This window comes from Trichoderma camerunense, assembly GCF_050948025.1.
Source record: "Trichoderma camerunense strain CBS 138272 chromosome Unknown V8C40scaffold_7, whole genome shotgun sequence".
Lineage (NCBI taxonomy): Eukaryota > Fungi > Ascomycota > Sordariomycetes > Hypocreales > Hypocreaceae > Trichoderma > Trichoderma camerunense.
Window position 1 is genome coordinate 1067450 of NW_028145363.1, and position 13706 is coordinate 1081155.

A 13706-nucleotide genomic window follows, 5' to 3' on the forward strand; every position below is an offset into this window, starting at 1 on the left:
GATAAATATAGCAGCAGTTACTGGAGATATATAGATATAATAATAGTCACTAGAGATATATAGATATAGTAATAGTTATTAAAGAAATATAGATATAGCAGCTACTCCGCTTATAGGCGTATGATTTAAGTCGTAGATGTTTGAATTCTTATCGGCCTCGGGTTTTCTGTCATCCGCTTGCTAGTCACCTTATCGAAGGGCCTCTGCCGCGAGTTTGCAAATACACATGCTACAATAGGGTGAGAGAAAGTGGCAGCTTCATCATCTTCATTTCCGAGAGATAATATTAAAAGGGTATCAGCTAATACGATTTACCACAGGTTCAACAAATCCTGAGCATCCATCCCAGCAGCAGCAGCATAATCTCCCATCCCACTCTTCAACACCTGGTCAAGTCCAACGGCCGCTCTCCCTGCCGCTCCGCCTTCCTTCTTCACTTTTTCGATTCCCTTTGTTACGGGATCGAAGAACCGCCGATAAAATACTTGCTGCCTTGCCTCTCGGTTCGGATACATCTCTCCCTCCTCGTCTCGTCTTGACCCAAGCAAGTTCAGATACTCAAAGGTATTTGAGGAACGGGGTAGCCTGTAGAGGCTGTCCCAGTACTCTTCAGGGCCGGGAGCGGCGGCCATCTCTGATTTGAGCCCAGCTTGGAGGAATCTGGACAATATTGATATCTGGCGTGCGAGCGTCTGGGCATCCTTGGCTCGAAGTCCTGTCCGAGCAGCTGATGTCCAGCCTGGAGCGGCTGAAGCCAGGGACCAGCCCATGGTAACGCAAAAAGTGCTCAGAGTCTTGACCCATCCACCTGGGATAGTAACGAGCTCATCCTCAGCCACGTCGAGAAGCCACTCCATCACCCCAAGAGAGTCGCCGCTAATATCAGCTGATAGATGTGTCATGCCTGCCCGGATGAACATGATGGCCTGTTCAGTGCTGTGTTTTGCTTCATCTTCGGGAAGTACTCGAAGTAGCTTTAATAGTTGACTCCGGACAGGCGTTGAGCTATCTGAGATGAGAGGGAGGATTTTAGAGAGGAGGATGTTGGTTCCGACGGGATTGACTGGAGGATGTGAGGAGAGCTGGCTGGTGAGGTATGCCAAGGCGTCACGGCGCTGTTTATCATTCCGTGAGGAGGAAGCTAGAGAGAGGTTGTGCTTGAATTGCTGAACGACATCTGGGGCAACAGTTGATAGTGATTGCTGGTTCATAACAATCGCTGGTTGCTGTTAGTGACGGCCTTTGCTTCATGAAGTATCATGCAGGTAGCCATACCTTTTGATCTGAAGCTTGTGTCTGTGAAATTTGAGGCCTTTGGCTTGGCTTTTCCCACCTTGTACTTGGGTTTCTGATAACTTGTGAGCAAATGGCACTCAGACAAGCAGAGCATGTGAGAGTCTGTACCTGAAAATCCTTCTTCTTCTCCGCCTTCTTTTTGGCGCTGGAACCCATCTTGGCGGTACTTTACTGACACAATCGTATGGTAGAAGAATGAAATAATGACCCAAAAGCTGCAGAGTATACTTGAATTGTCCTTGATATGGCTCAATGGTACTAGATCTAATGCTTCTCGTTGATGATTGGTTTTTTACAATGGGCTGCAGGTTCAAGAGGCTGCATGGTGGGTCTGTAAATTTTGGCGGTGGCGCATGGCAGAATTCCGACGTGCCGCGATGCGATTGTGGGCTACGTCAATGAGCCGTTGATAGCAGCACCCTGAGAACGCTACGGACGCCTTGGTCGCATCTACCGAACTCCGGAGCTCTCGCAAAAGATTCGCATATTGTATTTTTGAGCGATAACATACACATATACACAAACAACTACAAGATGTCGGAGAACCCTACGGTACGAGAAACCACGGCTATGTCGCATATTGCCTCCTTGCGCTTCTAGCTAATAACGTCTATAGACAAACGGGCACGACGCACTTGAAGAGAAGCTCGGCCGCCTGGCTAGGAAACCCGGCATCAAGGCCAGCCTCGTCTTGGACCGAGCAACCGGCGCAATCCTCAAGACGAGCGGGCAGATCGACGCGCTCCAGACGGCGAAATCGCGAAACGCGTCAACGGCGGCCTCATTCTCCAACGACGCTCCCGCAGCGGAGGAGGGCGAGGCGCAGGGCGTCGAAGAGTTTGCGGAAATGATCTGGAACTTTGTCAACAGCTCCGGGCAGCTAGTAGGGGACATTGACACAGAGGTAGAACGCGGCTATTACGGCGATAACACCCTCCCCCTTTTTTCCCAATCGCCTGCGTAAATACGGGCATTTCGCAGAGGCTGACTGAGCTGGTAGGACGAATTGAAATTACTGCGACTGCGAACAAAGAAGCAAGAGATTGTCATAGTGCCGGACCAGAAGTACCTACTCACGGTCATCCACGATACTCAGCCGGCCTGATTACACAACTTGAGCGGACTTTCCGATACGCAAAGCAGCGGGTTTATTAAAGGGGCTACTATGATGGAATATAATACTGAACGGCGATGTTTCTAGAAGGTCAAGCGGTAATGGTTACAAGTGTACGAAAGCATTGAAAGGCACCGGGGGGGGTTGGCCAGCGGCGCCAACTCCGCTACTACTGGGAGAGAGAGAGGGAAATTTGTCATGGTCCATTTTCATTTTTATGAAGCATAGCTACACGGCGCACAGGATGACGAAATGATACCCCAGGACTGTTAATGCCAGACCCGACACGTGCGTGATGAAATACAGGTCCGACACCGAGCTGCTGCCTGGCGTGACAGGATATCCTGCGGCCAACCGCCTGGAACTGGAACGAACACGGATGTGCGGCTGCGGCATTCTCATTTGCGCGGGTTTGCCTTTTTTGCTTGGCGTCTTCCTGTCTTGTCTGACTACGGCTTGCTCATCTCATTCAGCGAGAACGAGCATGTGCGACATGGAGCGGTGCTTCTGCGAAATGCCATCGTGTTCCATCAATGACAGAGCTTCGATGAGAAACACACCAGCCTTGGCACCTCGGCTGCGATTCAGAGTAATTTCGCGTGCCGCGCGGCCCTCGCGACTCGGGGGATTGGCAGGAGTCCAAAGAATAGAGTTATCTAAGCATCTCGATAACCCTCTCTCCCACCCAATTCTATTCTCGTCGGTGTTTTTGCTTTTGGCAGCTCCCTCCTGCTCCTTAACTTGACTGCCAAGAGCCATGAGCTCATCTTCGGTACCGCGTACATACTGGTACCTGCGCGGATGTACCGGTACCTTCTCTTACGGGAAAAAGGGGCTGCCGCTCATGTACACATGCAGATTCAAGTACAGACCACCCCGGTCAAATTTCTACACCAAGTACCTGTAATCAATCAGTCAAATCACAAGCCAACTTGTTGTCTCGCTGCAGCTCATGTAATCATGCCAGTCCAGAAAATGCGCTCATCCCGCTGCAGCTGCCTCCTGACATTTGGCGCCATCCATCCCTTTGTTCAGTCTTCCAGAACGGATGATTGATGATCCATCCATGAATATCGTACGAGGCCCCGGCCCAGGGGGCGACAGCGACACTGCAAGGGCAGCAGCAGCCAATCCAATGAGCCGCGGGTTGGGCTTGGCTTGGCTTGGCTCAAAGGCAGCACAGAGTGAGAGTGACAAACAGCCATTGCCAGCGCCCAGCCCAGATCGACGGGGCGAGAGGCGCTGATTGCCGACCCCAGATGCGCCCAGATTGACCAGGTGCAAACGCCCCATTAATTACGGCGTTAGGGAGCTCAATCTCGGAGGGCTAAGAAGACCGTGCTGGCTGAATCCCGTCCGTATCTGCGTTGCTGCTGTCTCAGGGCCCTTTCTATTGAGGCGTTGTTCAGGGGCATGGCATGGACGGGACCCTGGGCGGCGCCGAGAAGCCTCTCACCCCATTCCACTGCACAGCACTAGCACAAAGCACGAAATACTCCGTTCAGTTCTTAGGCTAGGCGTCATTAGTCCTACCCAAGCAAGGCAAGGCAGTTCTAGGTGGGTGGCATTCGCTTGGAGTTTGTTGCCTCCCCAGCGCCCATTCACTAGAGGCCAATGGGTTTTGTAGGCAGGTCAATGACAACACGAAGTGAACTAGATGGGATGGACGTTTTAATACGTGGGACAAACTAAGAGTCCTACTAAGGTGGTACTGTGACACTTGGCTATTGGTAAAATGCGGGGGAATCTAGGGACCTGCCGACAGAACATGACAGACGGCAGGTATTGAAGGGAGGCAGGCAAGTCGTGGGGGAGGCGAAAGACACGCGACCTTGTTTGATGATGCAAAGAGTATACAACACACGTAGAGTGTGGCTTCAATGCTGTTTTCCAAATTGACAAAATCGACTTGGCATAGGCAACCTACAGCAGACAGCAGCTGCAAACAGCTTGATTCAATTGTGGAAGCATCATCACTTCTCTGCACTGTACTCGACGCAATCCCGTCCCAGTGCAGGTACGGAGGAGATACTCTCAAGGTACTGTACAGCCACAGCCATCCCCACGCAACGTTGGATTGACAAGCAAAGTAAAGCAAAACAAGTCCATCCATAAAGCAACACAACACAGCGCAAATCCCCCCCCTGGAAGCATTGACGGGATATTGCAGTGCAAGTAAGCTTCAAATGTCTCTGTTGCCCTTGTCTAGCCAGACACCAGAAACCCCCAAATGCTAACGGGGGGGCCACCTGACCATTTCCGAGAATAGCGCTTCTTCTGTCTCTCCTGGCTGAGGTATCCTTTCGTACCCCCTTGTCCGCCTTTGGCCCTGTGGTTGGTGGCTGCCCCGCCGCTTGTGAGCAACCTCCGCAGCTAAATTGGGTCTCTAACTGGACCCGGATCACCGGCGAGATCGAACCATCTCAGTGCCATTTTTGCTCTGCTGCCGACATTTTATTTTTCTCTTCTATTAATTACCTCTCCCCCTTCCTTTCGCCGAGGGTCCAGCGAGCTTTCACCGAAAAATCCAATAAAGTCTCGCTACCGCCTCTTGCTTGTTCCATGCACGGCTAATGCGTCCTCCCGCCGACCACCACTACTAGGTAGAACACCCAAGAAACCACAGCAATGGCGTCGTCCCACTTCCTTAGTGACGATGACATTGAGAAGCTCTTCTCGGGAGCTCCCCAGTATTTTGCCCGCAGCGAGAGCCACTTCCCTGGCGCGCCTCATCCCAGCGTAGCCTTTCCCTTTGACGAGGAATTGGAGATCCGCGACTTGACGGATCATGTCCAGATCGAGTCCAAGGCCTGGAGTGGCGTCACCGTCTGGCCACATCTGACCAGAGACGTCAACCATGATCCAGAGGCCAAGAAAGAAGCCGAGGAAACCCACAGAGCCCATTTCCATGTGCGATGTGCCGAGCGACCCAACATGCTGAGCATGCAGGGCCTGGAGAAGGGCACTATGGGCTATCAAGCCGCCCTCGAGCTGGCCGTCAGCGATTCGCTTGAGGAGGAGCAGTTTGGCTTTGAGAGCCTCGGCACCAAGGCTCGTGCCGTCGTCGAGGCTCGCGAGCGCATGCTGTCTCGTGATGGATGGCTGCACCGTCTCCCCCAGACTGAGCTGCTGGACCGGCTCAAGCGCAATGCCGACATCTACCGTAACAACGACCTCCGTAAGAAGTCGTCTGAAGAAACCTACAAGGACCTCTTCCACGTCCTCATGAGGCCAAACAAAGCAGTCAATGTCGACAAGAAAGACCCCCACAGCCTCCCCAACCAGATCAGCGCCATCCTCAAGTGTATGGGAGCCCCCAATGTCTGGATTGACTTGACGCATGTCGAATGGCGTGTCCGCCTCGGCCAGATTCTCTGGGGAAAGCCACATGGCGACGAATTGGATGATGATACGCAAATTGTCGATGCCGAAAGCGCTGCTGAGAGAGCTGAAGAAAAGTATTGGCTACTGATGCAGATTTTGGTCTCGTCCGAGTTGCTCATCCGCCTTGACGCAATCACAGATGGTGAAGAGTACGGCGCCGCACACTTTAGAGCCATTGACGTGGTCCAGTTTGAGAGGGCCGCCAACGCCTCTGTCAAGTGGTCGCTGCTTCTGGCCCGCAGCTGGATGAAGAACATTGAGATTGTTCGCGAGGAACATGGGTCTACAGCACGACCAGAGGTCCGTCGTGGAAGCAGCGGTATTGCCCCGGGCTGGCTGGCGTCTTTGGCCAGCAAGATTTCTCTCCACGACCAACACAAGCACGGAAACCGACCTCCATCGCCGCCTCATTTTTACACCATTCGAGGAAGATATGGTCAGCGCCAAGTCGAAGGCTTGACTCATTTCGCGAGAAAGCTCCAGTGGCCAGGCATCGACGCCTACGAGAGACGAATTTCGGAAAACGTGCAGAGATTGACAGCACCAGCGTCTCTGGTACCACCGACACCAACACCGATGAAGAAGGATCCTGAACAGGATGGGTACTTTGGCGCCTGGGACGTCACATGCCAACGCGGACACCACAAGGAGCGTGCTCAAGCCAGGCGACGCCGAATGGCAGCCGCACTTCACAAAAACGGCTGGCTCTCCAAGTCGTACGTCTTTGGCCTCATGATGCCTGGAGATGCTGTGAGCCACTTTTTGATGGCGACGTTACTGGAGAATGACAGCGAGGCTCTGTCCAGAATTGGGTCGTTTGCCAATCTGAGCAGCGGGTTTGTTTACCACGAGAAGAGTTTCTGGAGCACATCTTGCATTGTCGGCAGAGTTTTGGCTGCCGGGAAGGGATCTGCTGAGTGTATGGGTTGGATTTCGACAGACATTATCCCCGAAGGAATGAATGAGGGATGGATCAATATTGATGTTCATGACGTTGCCTGTGAGTTGTCCTCCTTGTCAGTAGACCCCGTAATGACCGTCTTCTAACTGCCCACCAGCCGAAATATCTCAACTTGGCAAAAAGGCCAGACTCTGGGGCAAGAAGCGAGTTGAGCGCGAGTCATCGATTCTCGGAAATGGCCAAGAGGAGTCGGTTTCTCCCGCAGACTTTATCATCCCTCACGAGAACAGCTACTCGCCCTGTCCACCAGGCGTGATTGTCGAATTACAATCGCTAGAGCTCGCCTCGCCAGTGGCAGAGTGCGTTCACCCAACACCTCTTGCGGAGATTGTGGTGACTCCCTTCCACGAAAACCACCGAGCTCCGGATCTGCTGTCGTACCCTGCCAAGCTCAACTTTTACGTTTCAATCGACGGCGAGAAGACGGAGACGGCAACCTTTTCGCTTCTGTATGACATCAACTTTGTCACCGCTCACCCGTGTTCACCTTCCTCGCGGGTCAGAGTCTTGAAGTCGCCTTCTAGTCCGACGCTGCAGCAGATTGACTTTGACGGTTCCAAATCTCTGGGGAACGGATCTCGGTCCATGTATCGAGCAGGTAAGCAAGCATTGTGCCCGATCAGATAACCACCCCGCCACTTGCAGTATGCTAATGAAGAAACGCGCAGGCCACCCCTTGCACAAGTATTATAATTATACAGTTATTCACATCTCCGACCTTTTGCGACGACGTGACGCCGAGCTGTCAGATCTCCTCACGCCCCCCAACGGGCAAGCTGCTGCAAACCAGGTGCTGGTGGTTGACTGCATTACCAACTTTTCGTCGGCACCGCAGTCGCCTGTGCTCGACCGCCTGGACTCGCCTGGATCTTCGCCTATTGAGCGAAAGGGCAGTTTCTCCGCGGCAGCCAAGATGCACTTTGAGTCGAGAAAGCGACAGTTTGGGTCCGACATGGAGATCCTCATCCGCGCTCTGTGCTCCGAAAGAGGGTGGAACGCCATCATCAGCAGGAGGAAGCGAGGATGTTTAGCCTGCGCAATTCGCGAGGCCGGCGCTCTAGGTTGGAAAATCATTGTCCGAGTACCATGAGCATGTTAAGCAAGATGGAAAAGGAAAGTATCCCCATGGCGTTTTTTCTTTAAAATGCAGGCGAAAACAGCCTGAGGGGAAGAAAAAAAAAGCAACGGAATAAGAAAGAAGAAATACCCTTCTGTCAACGGAGTTATCTTTGGGTTGTGGCGGGAATTTTCGGAGCGTTTTTGTTCAGGTCAGCATCGGTTCTTTGTCGTTATTTTTTCCAAGTTGAGCCAGCGAGCGAGCAGAATATTTGTTGTATGATAGTAGCATTTTGGGAATGATTACCAGCAGGCAAAAGGTCGCAGGAACGACATTGTGCCGAGGCTGATGGGAGAGTATCTCGCAACTCGACAAGTCAGAAATATTTGACAAGACAATAAAAATAATTTTGTGATGTTTTTTTTTACCTTTCTCCATCTTTTGAATCTCGTGAATTATCGGAACCAAAGGCCCGTTCCATCTGGGCTAGGCTGAGGTTTGTGGAGCGCGATAAAGCTTGGAGGCTACCAAGCTAACCCACATTGCGCTAAACCTAGTTGGGGGGTTTATTGAAGCTTAGTCAACATGCAAGCTGCAACTATCCGCAACGGCTCTCGTGGCCAAACATGGCGCAACATTCAACCGCACAATCCAATTGCCATCACCGAGATTCTCTGTTCTTGATTACCTGAAACAGCAATGGCGCCCAGTACTAAGGACATGCGACGCGCGGACCTGAGTGAGTGCTGCCATAACCCTACTCTGTGTGCTGCAATTGGCTGAGGCGCCCGCCTGGATCATCATGCGCTTCCAAGAGCTATGAGGGGAGGAGACAGAGAAAGAGCAACGAAAGCTGACTTTGTGAAAAACTTCTAGTCGTGCCGTATCAGGAACCCGTCGTCAAGGGCGAGGTGACGGATTTCTCGTCCACCATGTCGTCGACGCTGCCCATGGCTGCCATGTTTATGCGGAACAAGTTTGTCGGATGGTATGCGATCCCTAGAGCACGACTTACGAACGAAGCAGAGAAAGTAGGAATGAAAAGAATATAGTGGGCTGACGGTTATGACCTTTTTTAGGATTGCGGTGGTGTTTTCTATCCAGACTTGGTTGGGCGAGAGCGAGGATAGCCAGAAGAGCGGTGGAACGCCTGGATACTTTTCCGTTGGCATGTCTGGTATGTTTTCCCCTTACTGCCCTTTCTCTACGGATTGAGGTTTTGGAGATGAAAGAGGTTGGCTAACTAGGTATTGCAGTTATGGCTCTGGCGGTGACATATCTGCCCATGTTTATTCCTCCTCCCGGCGCAAAGACTGCTCCTCCCCCTCCGCAGCCCCTACAATAAGACAACGTGGAAATCTGATTGGGGAAGAGAATGAAGTGATGCGGAATAATGGGGGTGGTAATAATAGGATACTTGACTGAGATTGAATCAAAAGAAGGACTTGGCTAGAGGGGTTTCGTGGGGGAAGGGGAGACGGAGACGAGGCGAGCTGCAAGGCTTCTAATGTGACATTCATGTACGACGGTGTATATACAATAATTTTGACGACCAAAAATGGCAGATGCCGTATGTTTACGTGATTTTAGAAAGAGTTTTGCTCTTGAATGAGTGAATGATTCGCCATCGGGTTACTGCAGGGGCATCGGCAGCGTTGAAGAAGTCGTATCTCTCATACTCATATGCTTAACACAGGCCGCTTCTGCGGAATAGCTCCAATTCAGCACCACATCTACAATTTAGCATCACGAATCAGATACTCAAATTCAATTAAAAACAAATTACAATCCCATCTGCCAGATTTTGTTTTAGCTTCACAAAAATCCCGTAGATCTCCCTTCCGCAGCGCATGATTCCATCGCAAACCAGCGCTTTGACGCGATTGGCCCGCCGCACCATGGGGGTACGGAGGCCGTCCCTGAAACCGCACTTGACACAAGAAACGTCTGGGGGGGAAACGCCAGAATCAAACTCCTTCTCAGCGCTTTTTCTTCTTTCTTCTGCTTTTTCTCTCTTTCATTGTTTTCGTTGTTCTATATACGCATTTTTTATTGGGTCGTGTGTTTTTTGGGTTACGTCTGCTGCATCTACTTTTCTTATTTGCAAAACTACTACTGCTGTGCTGGGCACTTTTGAGCTTCCGAATCTCATCCATCTCACTCATTCTCCTTCACGGATACTAAACGCTTTCTACTCGATCAAGATGAAGACCACCTTCGTTTTCGCGCTCCTTTCAACGGCGATTTCCTTCGTTGCGGCGGACATTGTCATCACCCCTATTTTCGAGGATCAGGTCGTGCAGAGACAAGCGGGCGATTGCTTCTTTGGCGTTGTCACGCCTCAGGGATGCGGGTATGTTTTTCTTTATTCCAGTAGATCTTACGTCTCTTGATGGAAGTACATGCAAATGTTACTGAGTATGAGATTTTTTTGAAGTATGTTAACGAGACTAATCTTATTCATTAGACCAAAGCGAGGATAAAAATACATTTACATGTCCGCGAAGATGGAAAACAACCGTGGAGCAATTCCCCCACATTCGCCATGTACGGGCGATATGCTGGTGATTTAACTTCGAGGGTGTACATGAAGAGACCTTGGACTCGCTGCGCGAGACTAGGATGAGAAGTGCAAAACAGACAAATTCTTAATACGGCGTTTTGATTTGGGAAAAGAAGGCATCGCGACAGAGACAAGTCGCTGATGGCCCTGAGCGGAGGAGTTTTTTGATCGTACCGTATTGTTCATGTACGGAATTACATACAAATGAGAGGAAAGAGTACAAGCATAGAGTTAGCCTTGTGGAAAGCAATCCAGATACCCAAAATACATGTTCTCATCTAACTCCCCAATGCCTGTGTGTGTTTGCATAATGTCGCTAAGTAGTTGTAATTACACTCATATCAACTCTTCCCACTTCACGATTGAATTGTGATTCATCATTTTTTAGGATGAAATTGGAAATCTCGTATATTTTAATTTTAATAAACCGGTTCTCATGCAAAAATCCACAAACACCAACACCCTCAAGCGACATCCCTCCATATACCCAAAATCATCAAGTATCCCCAAAAAACACAAGAAACAAAACCATCGCCAATAAAGTGCAATTCAAAGTTCAACTCAAAGCCTAGAATATTCGATTCTCTCCTCGCTCCGTTACCCGCACCCCTTGTTCTAGCATACTAACATAAACCCTTGCCCGCCAAATTCCAAAATGCGCATCGTCCGACACTGGCGCAGCACCCCTCCTTGGCGCCAGATCCTGAAACCGCTTCGTTAGAGCTCCGTTTCGCGTGCAAAATAATCCATGCAACGCAAACTCTTGCTTTCGGACTTTTATGAGTTGTATCATTGTGTGTTTCTTGTATAGTCCGCTATATCATTCATGTCTCACTAGATTAGTATTGGCAGTTGTAATATGCTCAATCCTACTGAGGTCGCAACAACAGAGTGAGGTGTCTTGACTCCTTCTCTCTAAGAGGTGATCTTGTTGAGTCTGAATTATTGATTGCTCAAAAAATGTCACATTCACAAGGCAATGGGAACAAGAAGTGATTTTAATATAGTATATGATCCACTGTATACTCCGCACGAGTATACTCACTATTCCTAACAATCCAATAAGCTACAAATCGTGTCACAGACAAATAAAAATAAAAAAGAAAAATCTCCTTCCTCTCTGATTCTCCCATGATTGGGACTGTAGACGGGCTCCGTCGAACATCGAATTACAGCCCTAATAGTTTTCTTCTTCATACATATCTCGTAACACCTTATGATGAGGCAGCAAGGTTTGAAGTGCAAGTAGCAATTTGAGTCTGGCAGTCACCGACGGTGACGCCGCTCAGCTGCTGGCTGTTGACGGCATCAGCGCACTGGTTGTTCTGAATGTCACAGGCTCGCTGGATGGCAGCAGCCTTGGTGGTGAAGGTGTTGCCCTGGACGTCAAAGGGTCTGTCCTGGTTGCCAGACTGAGTGACAGGGGGAGCAGCGATTCCTCCAAGAGCAACAGAGCCGGCGGCACCACCCTTGCCAGCGGCAGCAGAGACAGCGACGTTACCGGAGCCATCAGTAGGAGCAGCAGCAGCAGGGGAGGTGGCATCAGCAGCGGCGGCAGTGGGAGTAGCGGCAGCACCAGCACCAGCAGAAGTGGCGGCACCCTTTCGTCCACCACGGCCGCGTCCACGTCCACCACGGCCACGGCCCTGGCCCTGACCGTTCTGTCCAGTCTGACCGTTCTGTCCAGCTTGACCGTTTTGTCCAGTCTGGCCGTTCTGTCCGGTCTGTCCATTCTGAGCAGCAGCAGTGGTAGCGGCAGCGGCAGCAGTGGTGGTCTGGTCAGGGGTAGAAGCGTTGTTTGTGCCGTTGGGGTCGGTCTGGCCATTCTGTCCGTTGTTGGCGTTGCCCTGGCCGTTGTTGGCGTTACCCTGACCATTCTGACCAGTCTGACCGTTTTGACCGTTGTTAGCCTGGCCAGCATTGTTGGTGTTACCAGCCTGTCCGTTCTGGCCGTTGTTGGCGTTGCCTTGTCCGTTGTTGGCATTACCCTGACCGTTGTTGGCGTTGCCCTGTCCGTTGTTGGCGTTGCCACCGTTGTTACCGTTGTTTCCATTTCCACCGACGGTGAAACGAACGCAGTCATCCTGAGCACCACGCTGAGCCACAGGCATCAGCACAGGCTGGTGGTTGGCAGCAGAAGACATGGAGCACAGTCGGTAGTTTCCGGCGGGAAGACCGTCGGTAACCTCAGCAGAGAGCAGACCCTGACCGTTACCAGCATCGTTGATACCCTTGAAGAAGGCAAACAGCTTGGGGTCCAGAGGCTGGGTAGGGTTCAGGGTGTTACCAGTGCTCTGGACAGTGACGTGAGTGTGGCCAATGATGTTACCGTTGCCATCAACGTCCTGAGGAGCGGCGTAGTAGGTAGAGGTGGCGTTGGTAAAGGTACCAGGGGCAAAGTTGATCATTTGCACCTGGATGTTGAAGGTGGTGTTCTCTGCAATGTTTTGACCATCCTGGGGGTTAACAAAGACAGAAGAGACCATGTTCTCCGTAGAGGGGATGTTGCCCATGGGGATACCATTGCAAGATCCGGTCTTAACCTGCTCACCGTTGGTGATAGTCTTGCCCTGACAGAAGTTGATGAAGTTGAAGTTGTCACTGTCCGCTCATTAGTAATCTTTCATGCGTCAGATGAGATGGGGTTATACTCACGTAGCAGAAGCGGACTGGCCATCGGCACCAGGGTTGTTGCCGTCTTGCTGGGAGCCAGTCTGGATCAGGTTGGAATCCAGGGTCGCACCGGCGGCATTGCCTCCGTTGTTGGCGTTTCCACCGTTTTGACCGTTGTTTTGACCATTGTTCTGCTGGCCGTTGTTCTGACCGTTGTTCTGACCGTTGTTCTGACCGTTGTTCTGACCATTGTTTTGACCGAAGTTGTTCTGGCGACGAGCCAGAGTACGACCGAAAGGAGATCGGCGCTCGATTGAAGCGGCGTCAGCCAGGACAGCCAGGCCAACAAGGCCAGTGAGAACGTTTTTGATTTGCATATTGAAAGGTGTTAAAAGAAGAAAATAAAAGGTATAAAGGAAAAAAAATAAAATTGTCGAGTTGAAGTTGTGAGAGGGAATGGTACCAGACCAGAGACGAAAAGAGAGAAAAAGAAGTGTCACAGACACACGAAAGAAGGAAATAAACGAAAGAGACCGCGAACGACCAGGTCGCTTAATGGAGTTAGGAAAGGAATGGTTGGAGGATGAAGAGAAGAAAGAAAGAGAAACAACAAGAGGGGAGAGCGAGGCCATTATAGCTTTGAGACGCCAAGGCCTCTGGCGTCAATGCAAACCGCAGACTCAGGGACGAAACAAGACATCGGGAAGACGGCACGACT

General features: G+C 50.9%; 6 protein-coding genes across 6 annotated transcripts; 4 read left to right on the forward strand and 2 right to left on the reverse strand.

Annotated features, from left to right (window-relative positions):
* Window positions 1-262: 262 nt before the first annotated feature.
* On the reverse strand, window positions 263-1581 carry V8C40DRAFT_242924 (Rix1 complex component). Its single transcript, XM_083215308.1, has 3 exons — window positions 1405-1581; window positions 1276-1348; window positions 263-1219 (listed from the first exon to the last, which is right to left on the reverse strand). The coding sequence occupies exons 1-3, from the start codon at window positions 1450-1452 to the stop codon at window positions 312-314; spliced, it is 1029 nt and encodes a 342-aa protein (XP_083074293.1). The 5' UTR covers window positions 1453-1581; the 3' UTR covers window positions 263-311.
* Window positions 1582-1715: 134 nt separating this feature from the next.
* On the forward strand, window positions 1716-3068 carry V8C40DRAFT_242925 (roadblock/LC7 domain-containing protein). The gene is made up of 3 exons (XM_083215309.1): window positions 1716-1848; window positions 1913-2200; window positions 2297-3068. The coding sequence occupies exons 1-3, from the start codon at window positions 1831-1833 to the stop codon at window positions 2399-2401; spliced, it is 411 nt and encodes a 136-aa protein (XP_083074294.1). The 5' UTR covers window positions 1716-1830; the 3' UTR covers window positions 2402-3068.
* Window positions 3069-4869: 1801 nt separating this feature from the next.
* V8C40DRAFT_242931 (uncharacterized protein) lies at window positions 4870-8211 on the forward strand. The gene is made up of 3 exons (XM_083215310.1): window positions 4870-6794; window positions 6853-7353; window positions 7424-8211. Exons 1-3 carry the CDS (start codon window positions 5039-5041, stop codon window positions 7843-7845), a joined length of 2679 nt encoding a protein of 892 aa, XP_083074295.1. The 5' UTR covers window positions 4870-5038; the 3' UTR covers window positions 7846-8211.
* Window positions 8212-8447: 236 nt separating this feature from the next.
* On the forward strand, window positions 8448-9542 carry V8C40DRAFT_242933 (uncharacterized protein). The gene is made up of 4 exons (XM_083215311.1): window positions 8448-8551; window positions 8689-8800; window positions 8892-8989; window positions 9069-9542. The coding sequence occupies exons 1-4, from the start codon at window positions 8512-8514 to the stop codon at window positions 9155-9157; spliced, it is 339 nt and encodes a 112-aa protein (XP_083074296.1). The 5' UTR covers window positions 8448-8511; the 3' UTR covers window positions 9158-9542.
* Window positions 9543-10016: 474 nt separating this feature from the next.
* V8C40DRAFT_264990 (uncharacterized protein) lies at window positions 10017-10295 on the forward strand (the record flags this gene model as incomplete). The annotated part of the gene is made up of 2 exons (XM_083219598.1): window positions 10017-10165; window positions 10280-10295. 2 exons carry the CDS (start codon window positions 10017-10019, stop codon window positions 10293-10295), a joined length of 165 nt encoding a protein of 54 aa, XP_083074297.1.
* A 1294-nt stretch (window positions 10296-11589) lies between these two features.
* On the reverse strand, window positions 11590-13365 carry V8C40DRAFT_264991 (uncharacterized protein; the record flags this gene model as incomplete). Its single annotated transcript, XM_083219599.1, has 2 exons — window positions 11590-12976; window positions 13031-13365. 2 exons carry the CDS (start codon window positions 13363-13365, stop codon window positions 11590-11592), a joined length of 1722 nt encoding a protein of 573 aa, XP_083074298.1.
* Between the last annotated feature and the right edge of the window lie 341 nt (window positions 13366-13706).

What these genes read in the sequence shown, in the direction of transcription:
- V8C40DRAFT_242925 (XM_083215309.1), top strand. An exon ending in TAGGGGACATTGACACAGAG is followed by an intron (nt 2,201 to 2,296) that starts GTAGAACGCGGC and finishes CTGAGCTGGTAG; the next exon opens with GACGAATTGAAATTACTGCG.
- V8C40DRAFT_242931 (XM_083215310.1), top strand. Translation starts at nt 5,039, where the DNA reads ATGGCGTCGTCCCACTTCCTTAGTGACGATGACATTGAGAAGCTCTTC. An exon ending in TGATGTTCATGACGTTGCCT is followed by an intron (nt 6,795 to 6,852) that starts GTGAGTTGTCCT and finishes ACTGCCCACCAG; the next exon opens with CCGAAATATCTCAACTTGGC. An exon ending in TCGGTCCATGTATCGAGCAG is followed by an intron (nt 7,354 to 7,423) that starts GTAAGCAAGCAT and finishes AGAAACGCGCAG; the next exon opens with GCCACCCCTTGCACAAGTAT.
- V8C40DRAFT_242924 (XM_083215308.1), bottom strand. Translation starts at nt 1,452, where the DNA reads ATGGGTTCCAGCGCCAAAAAGAAGGCGGAGAAGAAGAAGGATTTTCAG. An exon ending in AGAAGAAGAAGGATTTTCAG is followed by an intron (nt 1,349 to 1,404) that starts GTACAGACTCTC and finishes ACAAGTTATCAG; the next exon opens with AAACCCAAGTACAAGGTGGG. An exon ending in CACAAGCTTCAGATCAAAAG is followed by an intron (nt 1,220 to 1,275) that starts GTATGGCTACCT and finishes AACAGCAACCAG; the next exon opens with CGATTGTTATGAACCAGCAA.
- V8C40DRAFT_242933 (XM_083215311.1), top strand. Translation starts at nt 8,512, where the DNA reads ATGGCGCCCAGTACTAAGGACATGCGACGCGCGGACCTGA. An exon ending in CATGCGACGCGCGGACCTGA is followed by an intron (nt 8,552 to 8,688) that starts GTGAGTGCTGCC and finishes AAAAACTTCTAG; the next exon opens with TCGTGCCGTATCAGGAACCC. An exon ending in CGGAACAAGTTTGTCGGATG is followed by an intron (nt 8,801 to 8,891) that starts GTATGCGATCCC and finishes GACCTTTTTTAG; the next exon opens with GATTGCGGTGGTGTTTTCTA.